This window comes from Serinus canaria, chromosome 7 (genome assembly GCF_022539315.1).
Source record: "Serinus canaria isolate serCan28SL12 chromosome 7, serCan2020, whole genome shotgun sequence".
Classification (NCBI taxonomy): Eukaryota; Metazoa; Chordata; class Aves; order Passeriformes; family Fringillidae; genus Serinus; species Serinus canaria.
In genome coordinates this window covers 26,784,650-26,804,478 of record NC_066321.1, presented here as the reverse complement: position 1 = coordinate 26,804,478, position 19,829 = coordinate 26,784,650, and the positions used below count along the sequence as shown (strand labels likewise).

Sequence of the window (19,829 nt, the reverse complement as noted above, 5' to 3'; positions counted from 1 at the left end):
TGACCTTCTCACCCTTATCCTCAAGACTAGCTCTAAGTCATCCCTTGGAACACATGGATGCTAACATGTCTTCTGCCAGAGCTTAAGCATAGGAAGTCATATTCTTTACATGGGCTTTCCCTGGACTGCACTGCTTCCAAAGATGCCTGTCAGAAGACAAGCATCATCATCTTATTTTTAGGTTTTTGATTTCTTGTACAGGTTCAAGAGGCACACAGAAGTATGAACTCAGTTCTTCATAATCATGTTATCATTGTTAGTTAAAAGGATGTGCCAGATCCATGTGGCAGAGAAAACCTTGATACTGAAGGTGTTCTAGTGCCCACTTGCTCTAACCCAGTCAGGGGAAATGGAAAAAGGGAAGCAGCAGAATCATTAGTTACAACAGTCTGACAGAAACACAGGGAGTACTGGTTTAGATAGACTGATGTTACCATTTGATATAAAAGTATCTCCCTTCCTGTCAAACTATTGTTAACAGTAGATCCAATCTTTTGTGAGAGGTCCAAACCTCCCAGATGACCAAGCAATTGTGCAATCCCTCTGGGAGATACATATGTGTGTGTTCCTGATTTATAATGTCAGAGATGGTGAAGGGAGGGACTCAGAACACAAGCATCATTAAGTCAGAGATACAAACTCTTCAGCTATATCAAGTGAACACAATGCCATTCTGCTCTTGGAGTTACATATTCTATGAAATCCATGGGATCAGAGAGACACTTTGCAGCTTTTCACAGAGGAAAGCTTATGCCTGTACCTAAGCTTCAAGTTATCCTCCTGTTTGAAACTTATCTCCACTAATGCTTACTTTGTAAAAATAACTTTTCTTCTGAGCTAACATGTCACTGTTTGGCATCACATGAATAATTTTTTAAAATATGAAATAAAATTCATTTGGAGATTCAGAAGGTTAAAACAAAAACATGTTTTCTTTTTAGAAAACTGGAGATGACCATTCTTTACTAAGAATTCAAAAGGGCAGATGTCCCAGCTGCAGCACACAACTGGCCCTCACTGAGAAAAGCACAGTACTGGAACAGGAGAAATTTTGAAAAAAAAGTGCAGTGACATCATTTGAGCAAGACATGGGACAAGTGGCTGGACAGCTTCTCCACAGAAGGGTTTCCAGTCTTTACTGTGTGGCCTATGCTGCCTACAGCAGCACTGGCTGCAGCTCCAGCCACACACAGGCACAGGAGATGCCACTCAGCAAATCTCACCTACCCTTGCACTGTGAGCAGTGACAGCCACTGCCCCAGACAGCCACAAGCCAAGGAAGACATTCTGCAAAGCTGAGATTTATATATGCATTTACCTAAGATAAAAAATTACTTTTAATTAAAGTAATAAACCCAAAGGGTGTGTTTTAATTCTCTTTACAGAGAGGAATAGCCAAGAGGGCCACAACTCATACACCCCTGGAACACAGGGCAGCAGCTAAACTGGCTTTTAACAAGACACATGCACAACCCCCCAAACTGGCACTGAACATCACAGGCAATGCTGAAATGCAGAATGCTAATGTGGGTGGGGAAAACAGCAGTCAAGGGCCTGTAATTCTTGCTGATTCTTGACACTTTTAACTTATATTTAAAGAGAGAGGCCACTTTTTCCTTATCATTAGTGACAACTGATGAACTACTCTCCTCATAAAACAGCACAGCAGGCCACTGACTAAGAGGATGTCCCCAAGTCACGAGATGATCTTCAGGTCATGTATGTTACCTAGATGCTAACAAGTTTGCTGTGATTGATGTTATTTTCCTTCTCTTTTATTTACGAAAGTGAGAAAAGGCCTGGTTTTAGGGAAATGAATACACAGTAAGGAGTATAAAAGTAAGCAAAGGAGAAGTTACAGTAATGTCAAGAGCCCCACAGCCAACCCTAAATGCTTTAGTGCCAGAGCCACAACTAATATCCAAACAAGATATGAAATGCACTACCTTAAAAAACAACATTTCTGCAAAAGGCCAAGATAAATGTATATAAATACACACTATATATAAAGCCTCTACTTACAGAGAGGTAAATACACATGCATCTATCAGTAAAAAGGGTATTTTTAAAAGTCAGAAACACTGTTTGGGAAAGATCTGGTGTGCCTTTTCATGAGGCTTCCACAACATCTGTTTCAGAGGAACAATTAAAAACTCTTCCTCAAGCACATAATGACAGTTTTCCCTAGGCTCACACTGGCATTATCACTGTGCTGCAATCCTCAGTTCCTTCAGCCTGGAAATAAGAAAGCTGGGAGCCTTTCTAAATCATGTTTCTAACCTCTCTGAACCTACACTGGCCTCCAGAAACACATTAAAAGAGAAACAGATTGCTCAGTCTATCCATTATTGGAAGTAAGCAAACAAACTTTCAAGAATAAAAGAGCACATAAACAACAAATCAGTAATATTGGAAAAATCAAAGAGGAGCCAAAGCAGATTCTCAAATTAAGGAAGCTATGAAAGCTTTTTCTTACATTCTTGATCTGTTGAAACAGAAATAATTGAGGCCTCCTCCTTTAAAGTGAAAAGCCTCATCATTCCACAAAAACTTTGAGACAGCCACAGTCTCAAAACTCACATCCACAGAGAGCTATATTTTGACAGACACTGATGGCAGGAGCAAAGATGACATGTTCTTCATACGCAGACAAAAAAAGTATGGCTTTTTAATTTTAAGTCCACAATGTATTTATTTCTTCCCACTGCCTTTCTAACTTCCTCCCACTAAGCTAAGTTGTGTCATCAGGCAAAAAGAAAATATTCACACCAGTTAAGATTTTCAGTTGTGAAAGAATTGTGATACAGTGATAGTCCTTCTGATAAAAATAGAAAGCATGACACTTTGAAGTGGAATAGCTATTGAGAAAGAGAGCTAAAAAATATTTTAAATGCTATGAACCCAAAACACTGGGACACAAATAGGTAACTGGTACAAGTTTGATCCCTTGAGAATTACCTGAATTGCATGATTAAGTTCTGAAATACCTCTCTCCATACATACCCATATATATATACACACACATATATAGTTATTTACAAAGTGTTGTTTTTATTCCTGTATCTATCTGTTAATCAAATTTAAAACTTTTCAATCAATTATTAAAATCCTGCATTTCAACACAGTTAAATGCCTTCTCCCAGCTTCAGCAAGTTCAGCTTCTAGAGAACTCTGACAAGCATTTCTCAGACTGGCAGAAGCATCCCCATGGGACTGGGCAGGAGAAAGGCAGCTTGAGAACCACTGGAATAAGCCATTGTTCTATAGTTGCCATTTATTAGTATGTACTCTTTAGTAAAAAGTGGAATCTCTGATTCTTCAATGAGGCAGGTTTAAACATAATTAAGCCTTGTCATGTATGCACAACTAAGGTCTTCTATCCCTCAAAAAAAAAAAAGTAAATAAAAAAGGGGGAAAGAGGCTTCACATAGCAATCTTAGATTAATTCATGGTGTACATTTTGAACAAAATTACAACACATATCAAATAGCTTAATCACCACCTCAAGTGATTACAGACACCCATGAAGGCAAAAAGCCCACAGAACTGTTAAGCCTTTTGTTTCCCAACCACTGCACACATTCCATTTTAACTGGTTTTCATACAAGCTCTTCTTCAAATATATACATGTATCCCAGAGAGACTGGAGAGAGTGGACATCCCATTATAATCTCCCTACATCTTCACACACAGCCCAAGTGGCAGAGCCAGGGCCAGGAGGAGATAAAAAGCCTCCATCCTCATCCCTGACAATTCCCAAATCTGCCTGTACACCAACTCTCGTGCTGCTGAGTAAACTGTGAACGTTTTAAAACCTTTAGGGGATGAGGCAGGGCAGGAGAAAAAAAATTAAAGCAGAATTTTATTCTAGCATCAGCTGACACAAGACAAAATTGACATCCTGAGCTGAACTAACTGAAAACTCTTTTACAATTATGAGCATAAGTAGTTTAGTTGTCTTTTCAGTGAGTTCAACAGAATGCACACTGAGAATGTTTACTTGAGATTTGATACAATTCCATTTGTGTACAGCTTTTACATCTGTTGCTAATGATATCAAATTATTGATTGTTCACTTTCTTATATTATTTAAACATTAGCTATGCACTCAGCAACCTGATGCTTTTCTTTTTTTCTTTTTTTCCAGAGAACTTTTTATTTCTGTCTGTCTTTGGTTGTAATTACTTTGATCTTCCAGAGAGTATAATTAATTTACTGTTTATTTATTTCTATGAGAAAGGAAAAAAGTTTGACCTAGTAGATCTATATGTGGCAATTTGTAACAGAATCACATAGCTTATGTTTAGGAAATCATGGTTTTGATTAAGAAGCAACCATTTAGTTCCCACTGTTTTATTAAAACAGACATTAGCAGATAATAGGAAACACATTTAACACTGTAGGCTGCATTTAGTTTGCAACGTCAATAAAGTTATTTTGAAGCCCCTTCCTATTCTGTATTTACCACAGCTCATGTGAATTGTTTTTAGCTTTTACTTTCTAGTAACCAGCTCTAGAGTTACACAAAGATACAAGTGCTGGTTCCAAGAACTCTAAATTACTTTTACCTAATCTATCCAGCTGTAGCCCAAAAAACAAATCACTGCATCATCCATTCACCTTCATGGAAGTCCTCTATTAAAATATTATTAAAAGGAGTATGTGATGACTGATGCATGTAACTTGAGTCATTGATTTTGCACACTAACTGAGCTGTCCTGCAGGACCACCTGACTACAGAAAATAAACAAAACAACATTAAATGAGAGATGATGAGAAATTAAAGCACCTAAAGTGCAGAAGTCTCCCTGTTTGCAGGCGGTTAAGATTAGTGCTCTGAAGTTGCTGTTTATTCCCCATGCACCACTGTACCTGCCACAGACTCTTTGTTTTCTCTCCCACTCATATGGTTGATGAATCAACACTACTTGAACTGCTTTATAGCAGCTTGTGTTTACTTCACACATACCTTAACCTTCCTTCTTCTCCTCCTACTAACACACACATAAACTTCCAAGCAGCAACGACTGGCTGTGTCTCTGAATAGCAGAGATACAGAGTTATCTGGCAAACTCTTGGGGTTTGGATCCTTGACCTTTTGATTGAGGTTCCATTCTGCTTTTACTGCACTTAAATTTTTAACTGTGCACTTACTAAGTAAAGAAAAATTAAGAGCATAAGCTCTAAGAGTAGAAGAAAGTAGAAGACAACAGTGTGCTAGAAATACTCAGGGGCTGTAGTAGTGTCTCTACAGTTAAGAACACTACAGTTAAGGGCTTCCAGGGCCTCTGCAACTTGCACCCTTGCCCAGTTTTGAAAAAATAAAAAGAAAAATGAAAAAAAAAAAAAAAAAAGCCTATTTCTGCTCTCCCAGAACAGCAAGTAAAAGCGAATGGTGATGACCTTGAAGCTGTTTGATTCTTTTGATTGCTTTTTAACCAAGAGAATATGTTAAAGTACTTTGAGTAAAATTCTGTTATTAAGAGACACCATTTAGAGAAAAGAAACACTTCTGAGTCACACAATGGCAATTTACAGAGAAAAGAAAATATCCAGTTTATTTGGCAGGAGGGTAACCACATACTAAAATGTCCAATCAACATTTTTACTTCTAGCCTAAACCATTTTAGTAGGTGAAAAGCAACATCTCCATTTCCTTGCCTGCACTGTTACCCCAATCCTGCCTGGACAATTTTCCTTCAAGACACAAGTGATTTCACCCAGAAAATTCTTTCTTTTTCCCCTACTGAAAATCTAATCATTGCACAGCCCAGGCATGAGCGTCTAACAGGTATGCTCTGCACAAGCCAGATGTGCAGAGAAAAAAACAGATGCCTCAGAACTCGTTCTGATGTTTCATGCAATTTTGTTTCATGTGTTCCTAGCTCAAGCAGCAGACTTTTTATGGTATTATTATGCAGATTTCTAGTCTGTCCTAAGGAAACAAAACAAGCAACCTTTCGTGGCTTATGCTTCCCAGCCTTTCATGAGGAAAAGACAGCAGACTCTTTTTGAAAGGTGCTAACCTTCACACAACTGAAAATACAGCAGCTTCTCAGGAAGGACATGACATTACCCTATTTCTTCATAATATCTGTGAATTCTGTTATGATTTTCCTGGCTACTGAAAGGATCACAGACAGCAATGACAATAACAGTCTATTCCTTCTTTCAAACAATGAATCTTCCATTCAGTGGTGTAAGAGAGAGAAAAACTATGGAAAAACCCTACCCCAACATACAGCTAATCTCCAAGGGTGATGGAGATTTGGGGCCAGAGGTCCCAGGTGGAATTATGAAAAAGATTTTGACTATCCTCTAAGTGCTGAGCATTTAAAGCACAAGAGTGTTTAAACAACCCAAAAACCTACTAAAACAAATAGTCCAGTGCACACTGGAGTCCCTTGCCAAAGGAAAGGAACAATAAAAGAACAAACCACACATGATGGATGCTTGTCACATCATTTTGTGCACCACTGACAGGTGATCAGACTGTTCAGTGGTGAGAATGGGATGAACTTAGAATAATTTTACTGCCTCAGGCACTAAGGACCTACTAATACAATTTCATTATAGAAAAATACATACAGTGGGCTATTTTCCTCATTCCTTCAGTGGGTGCAGAACCTTGCTATTCATAAGTGTCTCCCAAGAAGCAGTACTAAATCCTCTGTATCCAGATTCCACAGAATAAAATACAGCAGGAATGCCAGTACACTTTGCAGTATTCAGAACAGAGAACAAGGGCACATGTAAACTTAAAAAGTCAGGTTTTTAGCTTTCAGGAACAAAACAAAACTAGGGCAACTTACATAGTAATTTAACTTTTAAATCCTGAGATACTAGAACGTTTTCTTTCCAAAATGTTTTTGCTTAATTCAAAACACAGTTGATCTTTCAGCACAGTGAAATGGGATATTTTAAGCATGTTTTGTGTCCTGTGCTTTCATGCCAGCCTTGTTTGTAAAGTATCAGATTTAATTTCAAATGTGCTGTGACTGTGTCCTCTTTGTAGACAAATTCACAAATATTATTGTTTATTATTACTTTTATTTAAATCAAATAATCTCCAACTGTCAGCAGAATTTCAAGAACTTGGAAAACAACAACAACAAAAAAATCAATTTACCTTTAATCTTCTTGTACTTTTTGTACCATCTCCCAAACTCCTGGCACTTGGTTGCTGACACATTGGCATAGTATGTGCTATTTACAATGGATGAAATCATACTCTGGAAGTATAGAAAGAAAAACAAAAAGGATTTAAAATATCTCCCATGATTAGAAATCTTTTCCTGGGAAAGCAAATGACACACCAGTGCATAATGATCACCCATGTGTGACTTTAAACTCAAAAGAACCATCTGATGAGTACAAAATATTGGTTTTATTCTCCAGTCCGTATGCCCAGCCATGAATAAAATCACAACAATAATTATTTTGCACAATTATGTAAAAAAAATGTAGTACAAACCTACACTGAGACCTGCAGCTCAGGCTGGGGGGGAGTTCTATTTGCTTTGTACTCGTGATGCTGCAATAGCCAAACTTGAGTTGCATAACAAGAGGCAGTGCTGTGCTGAGGAACACATGCTCACTGCAGCAAGCACAATTTAGGAACCAGATCCTAAAGGTAAGATTAGATGCTCCAGCATGCATAATCCAAATAATGCTTTTCAGATGTCTCTCTTCTGCTTCCAAATGCAGCAAGACTGCACAGCCAAGAACTGGAGAACATCCGTGCTACTTGGTGCAGAACAACAGTTAGGCAAATAAGTTAAATTAATATAATTTATAGAAACGTGTGATTAGCCCTTGTGTGAAGAATCACCCAGAAGAGAAATTAGCAGTGCCATTCAGAGCACAGGGAACTACACATACTACAACACAGTGCAGCCAAAACCCACAAGAAAGATCAACAAAACTGAAATATCACTTGCCTAACCAGCACCTCTCCCTGCTCTGCAAATTCCCCCTAAGCAACTCCATACAAGCTGAATGAAGAGATGGCTGCAAACTGATTTTCCAGCACCTGATACCAATAAAAAGGATATTTAATATCTGGGGTGCTTCTGCCCATAGGGTGGCAAACAGCCCCATTACTGCTGGTTCTTCCATTCTATTTTTCCATTCCCTTCCTCCATGCTCTAGAGGAGGCATCCCTTTAACATTTTGCTGTCCTTTTCCTCTTTCTGAACTCTTCCAGAGTCAAACTGTTCCCAGCACATGTACACTGTCAGCAAGGCAATGCAATCTACCAGCACCAACACATGGGAGTCAATGCACCTTCTCCACACACTGTATTTTATTTTCCTCATGCCCTCCTTCTGCACTTACATCAAAGCTCAGAGAAAGCTGGGGCACCTTGTGCAACCTTTCTGCGCCAAGAGGAGAGAGCAAGGATGATCTCACAGCTCAAACCATGGCTTCAGGCTCTGGTCTGTGAGCTCCTGCAGGCTCTTGGCCATCTCTGCAAAGCTACAAGGCTTATGCACTTGCTCACTGAATTTAACAATGCTTTAAAACAAAACCATCCCTGCCCTCTGCCATGTTTACCCAGCCTCTTGTCCTGTTCACTGCAATATCACAGGACTCTGTCCCTAACTCGTGAGTTTCAGGAACTTAAAAAACATGAGCAAAACTGAACAACTTAAGATAAGTGGGTGGTACAGATTACTTTCAGCCTTCAACATGTAATTTCACTTTCACTGAGGAGGGCCTTCTGCCTTTTCACTCTGCCTTTTCCACTCAAAGAGTGCTATGGTGCAGTGCAGTAGAGTTTGCAGGCTATGAAGTAAGAGCCTTAAGTAGCAGCTCCAATTTCTAAAACTGAGATTCAATTTTCTAATTAAAATCAATATTTTGAGACATAAACCTAGCATTGTGGCAGTCAGCAGCAATACCCTGCCCATAAATCTTCCCTTGCTCTACAGCATTTTAACAAGCAATAGAATTCTGAAAGCCTGACATGGCGATAGCCTTGGCTGAAGAGGGTTTTTGAACAAAGTTGAGTAAACCTGGGGTTTTTTTGCATCACTTCAGTTAAATTTCCTTTCACTAAAGAAGGGTGGGGAAATTGTTGAACTCCGTCTACATATCAATTTGGTTCTCTTAATTTTTATTTTTTTTTTGGGTGGGGGGAGGTTCCTTCTCCAAATCATCTAGCTCTACAAGAAATCAACACTACTGAAATCATGAGGCTATTAAATATCACAGAATGTATTAACTCATTAACCTTTATTTGAGAAAGAAAAACTTAAACTAAATAAACAAAGTAAAATCAAACAGTAAATCAACCATTGGTGAAAAAATCCCAGGAAAGATTCTCTTCTGCAGGGGAAAGAAATGTAACAATTTTCAGACCACTTATCAACACTATTATACGTAAAGGAACACTAGGGGTATTTCTCTTAGGAATCTTGATAAGTCTGGAGAAAGGAAATATCCATTTAAAAGAGAGTGGGAAAAAAATCCCTTACTAGTTGCAGACTTCTAAATAATGCATAATATTTCTGGAAAAATCCTTAAGGAAGGAATAAAGCAGCAGATATGTTTGGTATGTGTGTGGCCATGACAGCCATGTGGAATGAATGCTGCTTAGACCAGGAGTTAAGAAATACCCACATAAAGAAAATTTGGTGCGTAAGTTCAAGGAGAAAAACATGGGACACACTCATGTCCTTATAAAGCTTGCTCCAGCAAAGAGACAAAAATGCATGGTCAGTGCTGAAATGAGTGATACAACACAAGAAAGAGATCTTCATAGAGATCTCTATGAAAAGATGGAAATATTGAAATAATTGAATTTCTTTCTGCCACACACACCCCCCCACCTACCCTCCTTCCCCCCAGCTTGGTTAACCGGGATTTATTTGTTTGAACAGGAGCCGTATGCTAAGGGTAGCTAAGCTGCAGACATGTAATACACCTAGCAGAAAAAAACCCAGAACAATTTGAAATCAAAGTGAATGATTACATTTCCCATTAGCAGCAATCAGAATCCCCATCTGGGCTGCCTGGAGAGCTCAGGCACTGAGAGCCAGAGACGGAGCAGCGTCGCTGGTGGGAGCGGGAGCTCCCCACGCTGCCCCTCTCTGCTTCTGTACTTGAGGCACTGTGAACACATTAATAAACAGCAGCATTTACTCTGCAGTTTCACTCCTATGAGACCACTCTGCAATTTGCTGCTGTCAATAATATATTAACCACAAGGGGGTTGTAATGACATTTCACATTTGGCACGATATTTTTTTAAAACTGATTTGGGAGAAGGAATTGTATTAGAGGCATATTCAGATGATGGTAATAGACAGCTTCTCTACAACCTTCCATTGTATCTTCTGCATTTTGTGAGCTAAACCAAAAGAGACTGAAACTTTTTATGGCAATAATAATAACGATACAAGCAGCATTCTGCAGTCTTAATTCAAGAGTTAGTCACTACCCAAGGTCATTTATACCTGTGCTTAAAAGTAAGCAAGCTCAATTTCCTACAAAAGGATCTCCTCTTAGCTTTTTCCACTAAATAAATACTGGGGCAAGGATTTTGGCTGCTATGCTTCTGCCATCAGTAATTTTGTAAATGTATGTCAGACTAAGCCTATAGAAGGAGTAAACCAACTGCAGTGTTTCCACCTGGTAGGCTTTGAAACTGAAGTAGGAGGAAACAGACCCAGACAACAACTGAATTCTGCATATGAAATGATGCATAGTTTAGTTATGCTGGATATTGAAGAAGACTGGGCAGAGACAACCATATGCTGCAATCATCATTAGCTGACCAGATTCCACAGATAATTCTATTTTAAAAAATGACACTTAAACTGTGTGAAAAGGAAAACACTTTCGTATTCAATGTGTATTCCACACTGTGCATATCTACAGTGTCTGTTCCTCCTTTACTAAACCAGCAAGTTCCCTGGCTTCTCCTCACAAAACCCTTCCATTCCTGTTAGCTCTGCAGATCCCACACGGCTAAAGAAAGTGAAGAATGTGATTCCTACCAGCTCCATATTTTACCTCTGTGCTTTCCCTGGAGTTGTAATCATAACACAGCGAGGAAAATTTGTGGTGAACAGAGAGAATTCTCTTGGTTCATGGAGGCTTTGGATCATGAATTGCAGGATGAACACACAGTGCAATTGAAGACACACAGTCACAGGAGAAAAAAATGTTGGATATGAGCAAGCTAAGCATGGGATTTTTAGGAAGCTGGCATTACTCATGTTTTGACTTTTAGAAGGTACAATGGACAGATGAACCTGATTCTAGTACACATTTTAGAAGGCAATATACTCTTCATGCCTAGCAAAGTCACCTGGGTCTGGGTGCTAAAGTGTTATTCTGTTTTTTCTGAGAGGCAAAGAGAAGTAAGTCATAAAAATTTTACGAATGTCTCATTGTGACAATCTGAAGTACAAATGGAGCTCGTGACATCTGTAGGAACCTGTGTCTTAGACATGACATCTCTGCCGTTTAAAAAGCAGTCATGGAGAATGAGACTGAGTTTTTGTTCTTTTTTAAACATAATTACATATACAATTCTTTGTTGCTGTTTCCTAGAAATTGGGCCACAACTGTTAAAACTGCATACTTTTTATCATGTTTGCAGGCTGATAAAAGCTACCCATGGCTTAGGGGGGAAGGCAAGCCTTTGCTACTGGGAAGAAGCCACTTGAATCTTGTATTTGAGGATCATTAGTCCTACTGCAATAGGTTCAGATAAAAATCTAAATAATGGATTTACATCCCTATGAAATCAATTAATTCATAATTTTTACCTGGCAACCCACTAAGAAAACATGGTGTAAAGATACTATTAAACATATTAATTAGTATTTCTCCTTTCTAAAGAAAACAAGAAATTTATTTGGTATTAATGGAATTGTTTAGTGTAGGCTCTCTACAGAAGAAATATGAGCTTTAGTTCTTGCAAATCTTTCTTTCCCTAAGCCTGCTGAAAGCACTGACCTGTGAGAGAGGGCATTCTTTGGCTAATGTGCTCTGATTCATCTCTTTGAGCAGTTCCTTTAAGGCATTGCGAACTGTGGCATGGTTCCATTGCTCTGCTGGCAAATCTTCCAACTTTGAACAACTGTTAAAACAGAAAGCAAAAAGCAGATAGAAACATCACCTTCACAGATGCTTACTTTTTGTGTGCAAGTGCTATAGACCTTCAAACAACAAGCACAACCCTGGAGTTTCCTGCTTGGCCAGTCCATCAAGGTGCTTCTCCCCTCTATCCCTCTCCCACCAAGCACGATTACCAGAAGGTGTGCAGTTCAACACACAGCTGCTGATCCTCCTATGGCATATGTGTGCATAACCATTCCTGCTGGGGCCTGAGGAGAGCAAAGAAACTGCATAAAGCGAGCCCCAGGAATGGCTGAGTAAAGCCATCCTCTCCAAACAAAGATACTCCTGCTGCTGGGGTAGAAAAATAAACATATATGGTACACTGCCACTGACAAAATCCCTGAACAGTGAGGGCCCTCATTGTGTGGAGGAGAGACTGAAAAATTAGTTTAATTTTACAGGGGTTCTTATACTGCCCTTATCACTGAAGTATCCAAGAGCCTTTCAGAAACACACCAAGCCATATGCCCAACATCTGTCACGGGCAGTTCGTTCTCACTTTCATTCCCAAGAACTGCACATGTAGTGAAGCTTTTGCCTTCATATGACTTGTGCCTCTTGTAATTTAACAAGCTTATGGTTTGTGTCTACATGCATGGGGACAGACCCAAGAAGCACATCAAAAAAGGTGGGAGAAGCTTGCCACTGCCATTTCTGCTGCGTGCTCTCCAACGGCCCCAGAAGGTGGTTCTGCCTTCTGCCCTTACAGCCTGGCTTCTGCCTCAGAGCTGAACCTTCAGCTGTGCTTGAGAAGTTCAAGTAGTCAGTGATCATTTTTATGTCAAAGTCATGGACTGTCTTTTATTTATGTGGCATTCAGGCACTTTGAAGAAAAAGAATGAGACCTTAATCTCAGGTTCAAACCCTTTACTAATACAGATGTGACAACAGCCTACATGAACTCCTGGTAGCTCTGTAGCAGCTACAGGGTCTAGACACTCTTTTACAGTTACATAGCAGAGATTCAGCCCAGCTGAAAAATTTTCACAGTATATAAAACCAAGGAAAGACCTGTTCATGGAAATCAGAAAACCCAAGCACCATCACAGATTCAACAAGAAAGAAATGTTGCTGTTTGGAAGTTTTATGTCAGTGAGGCATCAACTATTTCCAAGCTCTAAACTGAACAGAACAGTGGGAGGGTATGTACCTGTCACCAAAGGACATGCACAGACCCTTGTGGGCCCCTCTTCTGTTCAAGCCAAAGCTTCAAAGAGTTGTCAGTAAGTTATTCCAAACTGTCTGTTACTTTTCATCCTTTCCTCTGTCATGTTCTGGCCATACAGCTACAGGAGGCTGTGCAATGCAGGCTTATCTGCAGCTCTGGCATGTGCCATGCACTGCCAGGGACCTTACATTTGAAGACTCTCTAGAAGGCCAAGAGAGAGAAAGGACAAGAAAAAAGGAGGGAAGAGTGGGAGGAAAGGAGGGTAAATAAGTGTAAAAAATTTGGATCTTTTGCTTTTGCTAATCAGAACTAGCCCTCAGGGAAGGAAAATGTTTTTCAAATGCCAAATTGAGCTGCAGTGGCACTTTCCTTCCTTGTCTTCTGTTTGCTGGAAAGACCACTGGAGAAAAGAAAGGAAAGTAAAAAATGCTCCCCTCCTCCACATCTCAGCAACTGGCTGCAGAAGACCTGGATTTTCACAATGCAGCCCCTAGAAAAAGGCAAGGAGTTTATTATTTGATAAAATTAGAACTTAAGAATCCATTAAATCATGGACTGTAGAAAGGTCTGCCTCTAAAAGCCCCATATTTTTACTTGATTGGGTTTCTGCCCTTCCATTATCTGTTACCATACTGCTGCTTCAGAAAACATACAATATCAGTTGGAACATGCACCAAAAAGCTGCCAGGTGACCCACCCTTCTCTCCATTTTCTTTTCATTTCATCAAAAGCCCAGAAATTAATGAAGACAGGATGTGCTAATCTCTGTAGTAATGCTGTAACCAACAGAGCAGCTCAGAGAATAGGGAAGGACAGATGTTCAGAAACACCCACCTTTGTAATTGGATTTTCAATGTCACCACATGATAGACATCTTGTAGCATGTCGGCTACTGTCGCATCTGGTGCATCAGTCACATAACTGAGAGGGAGGGGATTCCACCTCCCAAGCTTGATTATTCCTGAAAAGAAAACAAAAAAATCCATACTTTTTATTTTATCAGCCATTTATTAAACCCTTCAGCAAGGCTGGTTGTTCCCACAATCCAAGATCTGCCTTGAGGTTTATTGCAGTCTTGCCCAGAAAGACATGCTCTGCTCACTCATGAGGAAACAGTGGAGAAGAGCAGGAATAGATTCAAAATCTTAAGCTGACAGTTGCTGACGTGTTCCTGACTCTTAAATTACTGCAAGGAAACACAGGAGACTTCCTTCACATCCTTCATCACAGCTCTAAAACCTAGTTCTTTAAGTTAGAATAAGCTTTGAGTACTTTCTAGTCCTGATTTTGCAGTCTACAAAAACTCTTCAGTAAATAAATGCATCACTTTTGACTTGAACAGGAAAATTCCTATGTGTGGGCTTTCAGCACTGTTACAATCTAAGCATGGTAGGATTCCCAGTGTGGATGGAAACCCACCAAGCAGGAAGAGTTCACTCCCAGATACAAGTTGCACTATGCAGACAGTTGATTTTCTTTGTGGGGAAAAAAAAAAAAGAACCAAACAACTGCAAGCTGCTGACCACAGATCCAAAATAGCTTTTTGGAGGCGGGGGAGAATGCTGTATGTTCTATTTCTACTTCTGTTCATTCTTTAATAGGGATCATCACCTCTTCTGGATGGGCTTGTCACAAAGACTGTAAACTTGGATGGTAAACCATTTGGTGCAGAGGTATTATTTCTGTTTAGACAATTACAGAGGGCCCACCCACACCAAAAACAATGACTAATCCCAGGAATGACTTCCAGGAAGACACCAAACAAAGAAAGCCACAGTGCCATCTTACATGACAGCAAAGCAGTTCAGTCTTGTTCTGCACTATTGCCACCACTGTTTTTATTCCCTCCTTCATTGTGCTCCCATTTCCCCACTGTTCTGCTCACTTAACTCTCCTCAGCTCAGCCCTACAAGACACCATTCTCCCATTTAATCTGATGCCTTTTGAGGTTTCTTTATATACTGTGTGATCTTTGAAAGGACATCCATAAACTCAACTGCCAGAAAAAAAGTAATACACTAATACATGAGAAGACTACTTCTTCTGAGATAACAGGCATGCCAAGAACTCCTCTTGGGTATCTGGAAGGATGTTGTGGTGCCAAGAAACTTCAACTGTCTCCTCCTCATTTTCTACTCCCAGCTCTTCACCAGCTCTGGAACTAACTGAACTGCAGTAAATGACAAAAACCTTTTATCCTGATCTCCCTAAAATGATCACAAGATAAACACACTGAAACAGCGAAACAAAGCTTGCAGAAACAACAACAGAATACAAGGAGCCCATGAACTACCTGCTATAGAGTATTTTTCTCCATTCCTACACAGATTGAAGAGGAAATAATTTTAGTACAACTCCTTGTCTGTAGCACTTAAATCTTTGCATTTACCACCGACGTACTGCTTTGCAAGGCATTCTGTCACCACACACTGAAAGAAGCTGGAAGTGACCTAGTTCATCCTCAGTGGCACAAAGTTTCACTGTAACATACTGGTAAAGACAGGCTAATATTTCAAGAGCAGATTCAGAAGCTTTTGGCAAAGAGATATAGTGTCCAAATGAAACAAAAAAGTTACTAAGTGTTGCTTGATATCCAGTGCTTGAAAATGGGACATAAACAGAACAAAAACATTTCAATGATGCACTGTTTCAGTATTAAGATTTAACAATCTGGTGCTGAATATGCTGCAGTATAAATAGTGCCTGGACTCAGATCCAGTAGAGTAACACACAGCACTCATTCACAGCACCGTATGTCTCCAGTGCTGGCTCCTTGAGTCATATTCCACTTGCCAAGAAAAGCTGTTTTTCTTAAGGGGATAGTTTACTTAATGTTATCTCTGGTGACAACAAGAAATGCATATAGTACAGCATATATTAGTCATGAAATGAGCATCAAGGGTCCACTGCATAAAATACACACTGGAAAAACACAGTTTAGCTGCTGACTTCCTTCACCTCCTCCTGCTATAGAATAATTTAAAGCAAAATCACCTAAAAATCCAGAAATCTATACTGGCTTCACAGAACACTTGATTTCCTATGTTTAACCCCGCCAAGTTTTCATGTAATTGAAAAAATAAGCATCATATGTGCCCCATAAGTCACATCTAAATTGGTAATATTTTACAAGAGGCTTTATTTTTCATTCAATTAAGGAAAGCACTCAGAGAGCACACCATCTGCAACTGCTCGGGCCTGGCAATGCTGGCAAAAGACAAAGAGATGGTTGGGAAGCACTGAAGTTACTAAAGGTGTCCCCAGAGTAAAAGGGTTTAAAGAAAAAAAAAAAAAAACAGTAAAACCAGTGCAGCCAGAGTGCACCATGGGAAATACTATGCAAATTGTTTTACAGGAATGTCTGCTACTACTGGAAGTTGAGGAGTTTTTTGTTTTTTTTTTTAATCCTCCTCTACAACTGGAGAGGAAATTGTTTTGGCTGGATTTAAACAAACACAGGTGTTACCATAATGCTCAGTGCCTCTGCACGTTAGCACCTGCTGAGAGTCCTTTACTCTGTGTTACAGCACTGCTGATGCACGCTATTTTTTCAGCCGGTGTGATATGACGTGTGAAATATTTTTTTCCAGAGCACATTAAGCTGGTCCAAACGATAGCCAGAAGCCATGGTTTCCATTCAGCTCCTCAGCAGACTTCACAGGTGCTTATTTCATGGCAACTCTTGGGCTATGCTTGGGAAGATGATGCCAACTTGTTCAGCAAATGTGTTCTCTGCACACCAAGATATCTCTGAATGACTACCCAGTAAAAACTAAGCAGGCCAAAATTTTCCCCCTAAAAAGGTCCCTTCTTATCCAGACTGGGTGTTTTTAGCATAACAGCAACCCCAAGATGAAAAAAACCTGGCAGCAAGGGGTCACTTCCACATACACATTTTTTATTGTTCCTCTCATTGACTTCAAATGAAATCACTTTAATTGGGCTGGCTAAGCTTTTATCCTGAAACAACTGACATTTGGGACAGGAGGCAGGAATGAGGAAAGGTCACTGTGTTATTAATGAATATACTACTTCTCTAGGAGTACCACTTCTCTCAGCTCAAGAGCTTCTCAAAATTATGTGTGGATAATGCAGAGCAGATCAGAAAGTCCAGGAAATACAAAAATACGTCTTCCTTGAGCTCCCAAAACTCTTCTGTTAACAAATCTGCCTCTCTTTCCTGTATCTGTTGGGTTTTTTCCCTATGAAAGTTTTTTGAAGGGAGAGCTAACAGATTTCAATGCTTGCACACAGTCAAGAAATGGCCATACACTAGAACAGCTCTCAACTCACCAAGAAATGGCTGAATGCAGCACAGGCCAGTTAGGCAATTAAAGACAATAAAGACATCAGTTTTCTCAAAAGATTTTTTTTCAAAACCTATGTTGGAAGAGATTCTCTATCCACACTGGTTGTTGGTTCTTGAATGGCATGTACTTCTACAGCCAGGTCTTTTATAAACTTTAATAAAAGCTCAGCTGCATCAAAATGCAGACAGGGAAAAAAGACAAAGTAGCTCTGTGTAAAATGGGTGTAACTCCCTTTACCCACAAGAATGGCAGAACACACCAGTGCAAACTTCTGTGAGCTCAAGTGTCAGGTTTGTACCTAACAACCACTGAATTCACTGCTGTTGCTCCACTCAGGCCAATGATGTGCCACCCTGCCAGCATGTTTCCAATTGGGTTTCATTCAAAAAGCAGCTCCTCCTGAGAAGAAAGTGGTAACTACACAAGTGAGAGCAGAACACTACACTGAACAGAAGCCTTGCTCTGCTATACAACAGCTGACCCATTCTATAGCCAGCAGAACTCATCACAGGATCCTCATGAGCTTTATTTTATCACCTGGAAAAATGATGCACCTAAAGCACTGGGATTATTCCTAGGACACTGCCCTACTGAGATGTGACCTGGATGGATGCAAGGTTGGGGCTAAAGCAGATTTCCAGAATAACTACTTTGATCAGGAGTATAAAATGACTAAAAGCAGAAAGCTGCTTTCTAGAAAAACACAGCTAAGCTGGCAAAGCCTTTCCATTATTATGTAGTTCACACAAAAATTTCGAGTCCCATGAAAATTATTTATCTTTGTAGGATAGAAACCTCATTTGTCATTGTAAATGGAAAGATAGCCACACAGCACACTCATTCTAAGAATGCCACATCTGGGTTTACAACACAGATATCACAGTCTAGCTATGACTATGGAATAGGTCCTACATGGAATGAAGACCAGGTCCTGCAACTCCCACTCACCTGCACAGGTAACTTTTAATCTGGACAGCAATTACTGGATAACTGGATAACAATAAATGGAGCACCTCAGGTAGCTTTCAATACATCACTGCCATAAAATTAAACTCTTCAAATGGGGCATTTTCCAAATTCCTTTTTGTGGCTAAACAGAGCAAGCAGGACCAGAACATGCTTCACCCTGTCACTGGCTCCCTTCAAACTATCCCTGGCTCCCACTATGGCTATACTCTTGATTTCATTTTCACAAATTAAGATCATACCTGAATTGCAACTTACATGGATACCTGTAGTATTCATGCAAATCCATATGCAGCATTAATGTAATTTTTTTTAATGCTAATCTGCCAGGGTTAAAAGATAGTCACATGTCCCAGATTTTGTTTCCTTGTATCCCAGGACCACAGCCAGAGGTTGTGGACTGCAAACACGGGGCTGGCTGAAGAACACAACCAACATCTGCTGCTGCCTTGTGAATTCAATCAAGTAGTTTTGATCAAATATCATGCTTTTTAACAGCAGCTCTTATCAAAACAACAGACACTGAGGAGAAATTGCAGGTTAGCATTAACACCCAAGCACTTCTGATTTCTTTTACAGCTCCAAAGCAATACCCGATAAAAGCCCCACTTCTGGGTCCACCGAGCCATTTCTTATTCACCCAATATTGCAGGACTTCCTTCCAAAATGGGTAGGCTCCTGGGACAGTGACTGCATCTGTTTGTCCCCTTCAAAGGCATCTTGTCCCTATGCTTTAGCATGAGATTTTCCTTTGTTGAGCTGTGTTTTCTTACTGAAATTGAAAACTGCCTGTCCAATGTAATAAGTACAATGAATTATTTATTCATAAACCAGTTGCAGAAAAACACTACCCTGCAGTACATAACAATTCAACCTGTGTTTCTTACCTCTACACTGGCTGTAGTATATCATCACACTCTAACAACATAAAGCCATAATTTGTAGTTATTACTGTTAATCCAGCAAAGTGAACGACTTTTCAAGCAGAAAGGATGAAAAGCAACAGGAAAAATTACAAGAAAATAAACTGATTATAATAATTTTTGTATTATATTATTGAGCCATCTTTTCTAGCTTTTTGGAAAATGTGAGAAAATACTATACTGCCTTTGTCCATTGTTATAAGGGTGCCAATATTATTCTATTGAATTTCAATCAATGACACATTGGGGTAATAGATAGGAAAAATAATCAGCAGAATTCTCCTCCATACTTTTAAAGCATCTTTCATCAGAGGGTCCCAATGCACT

The 19,829-nt window shown here is 39.6% G+C and overlaps 1 protein-coding gene across 1 annotated transcript in view; it reads right to left on the bottom strand.

Moving 5' to 3' along the window:
- Window positions 1–19,829, bottom strand: part of SATB2 (SATB homeobox 2) — a 127,714-nt gene that overhangs the window by 57,876 nt on the left and 50,009 nt on the right. Inside the window, exons 4-6 of the mRNA XM_030241871.2 lie at window positions 14,138–14,264; window positions 11,971–12,094; window positions 7,130–7,232 (exon numbers count right to left, since the gene is read on the bottom strand). Coding sequence (XP_030097731.1) covers window positions 7,130–7,232; window positions 11,971–12,094; window positions 14,138–14,264 — 354 coding nt within the window. The remainder of the gene's footprint in view (window positions 1–7,129; window positions 7,233–11,970; window positions 12,095–14,137; window positions 14,265–19,829) is intronic.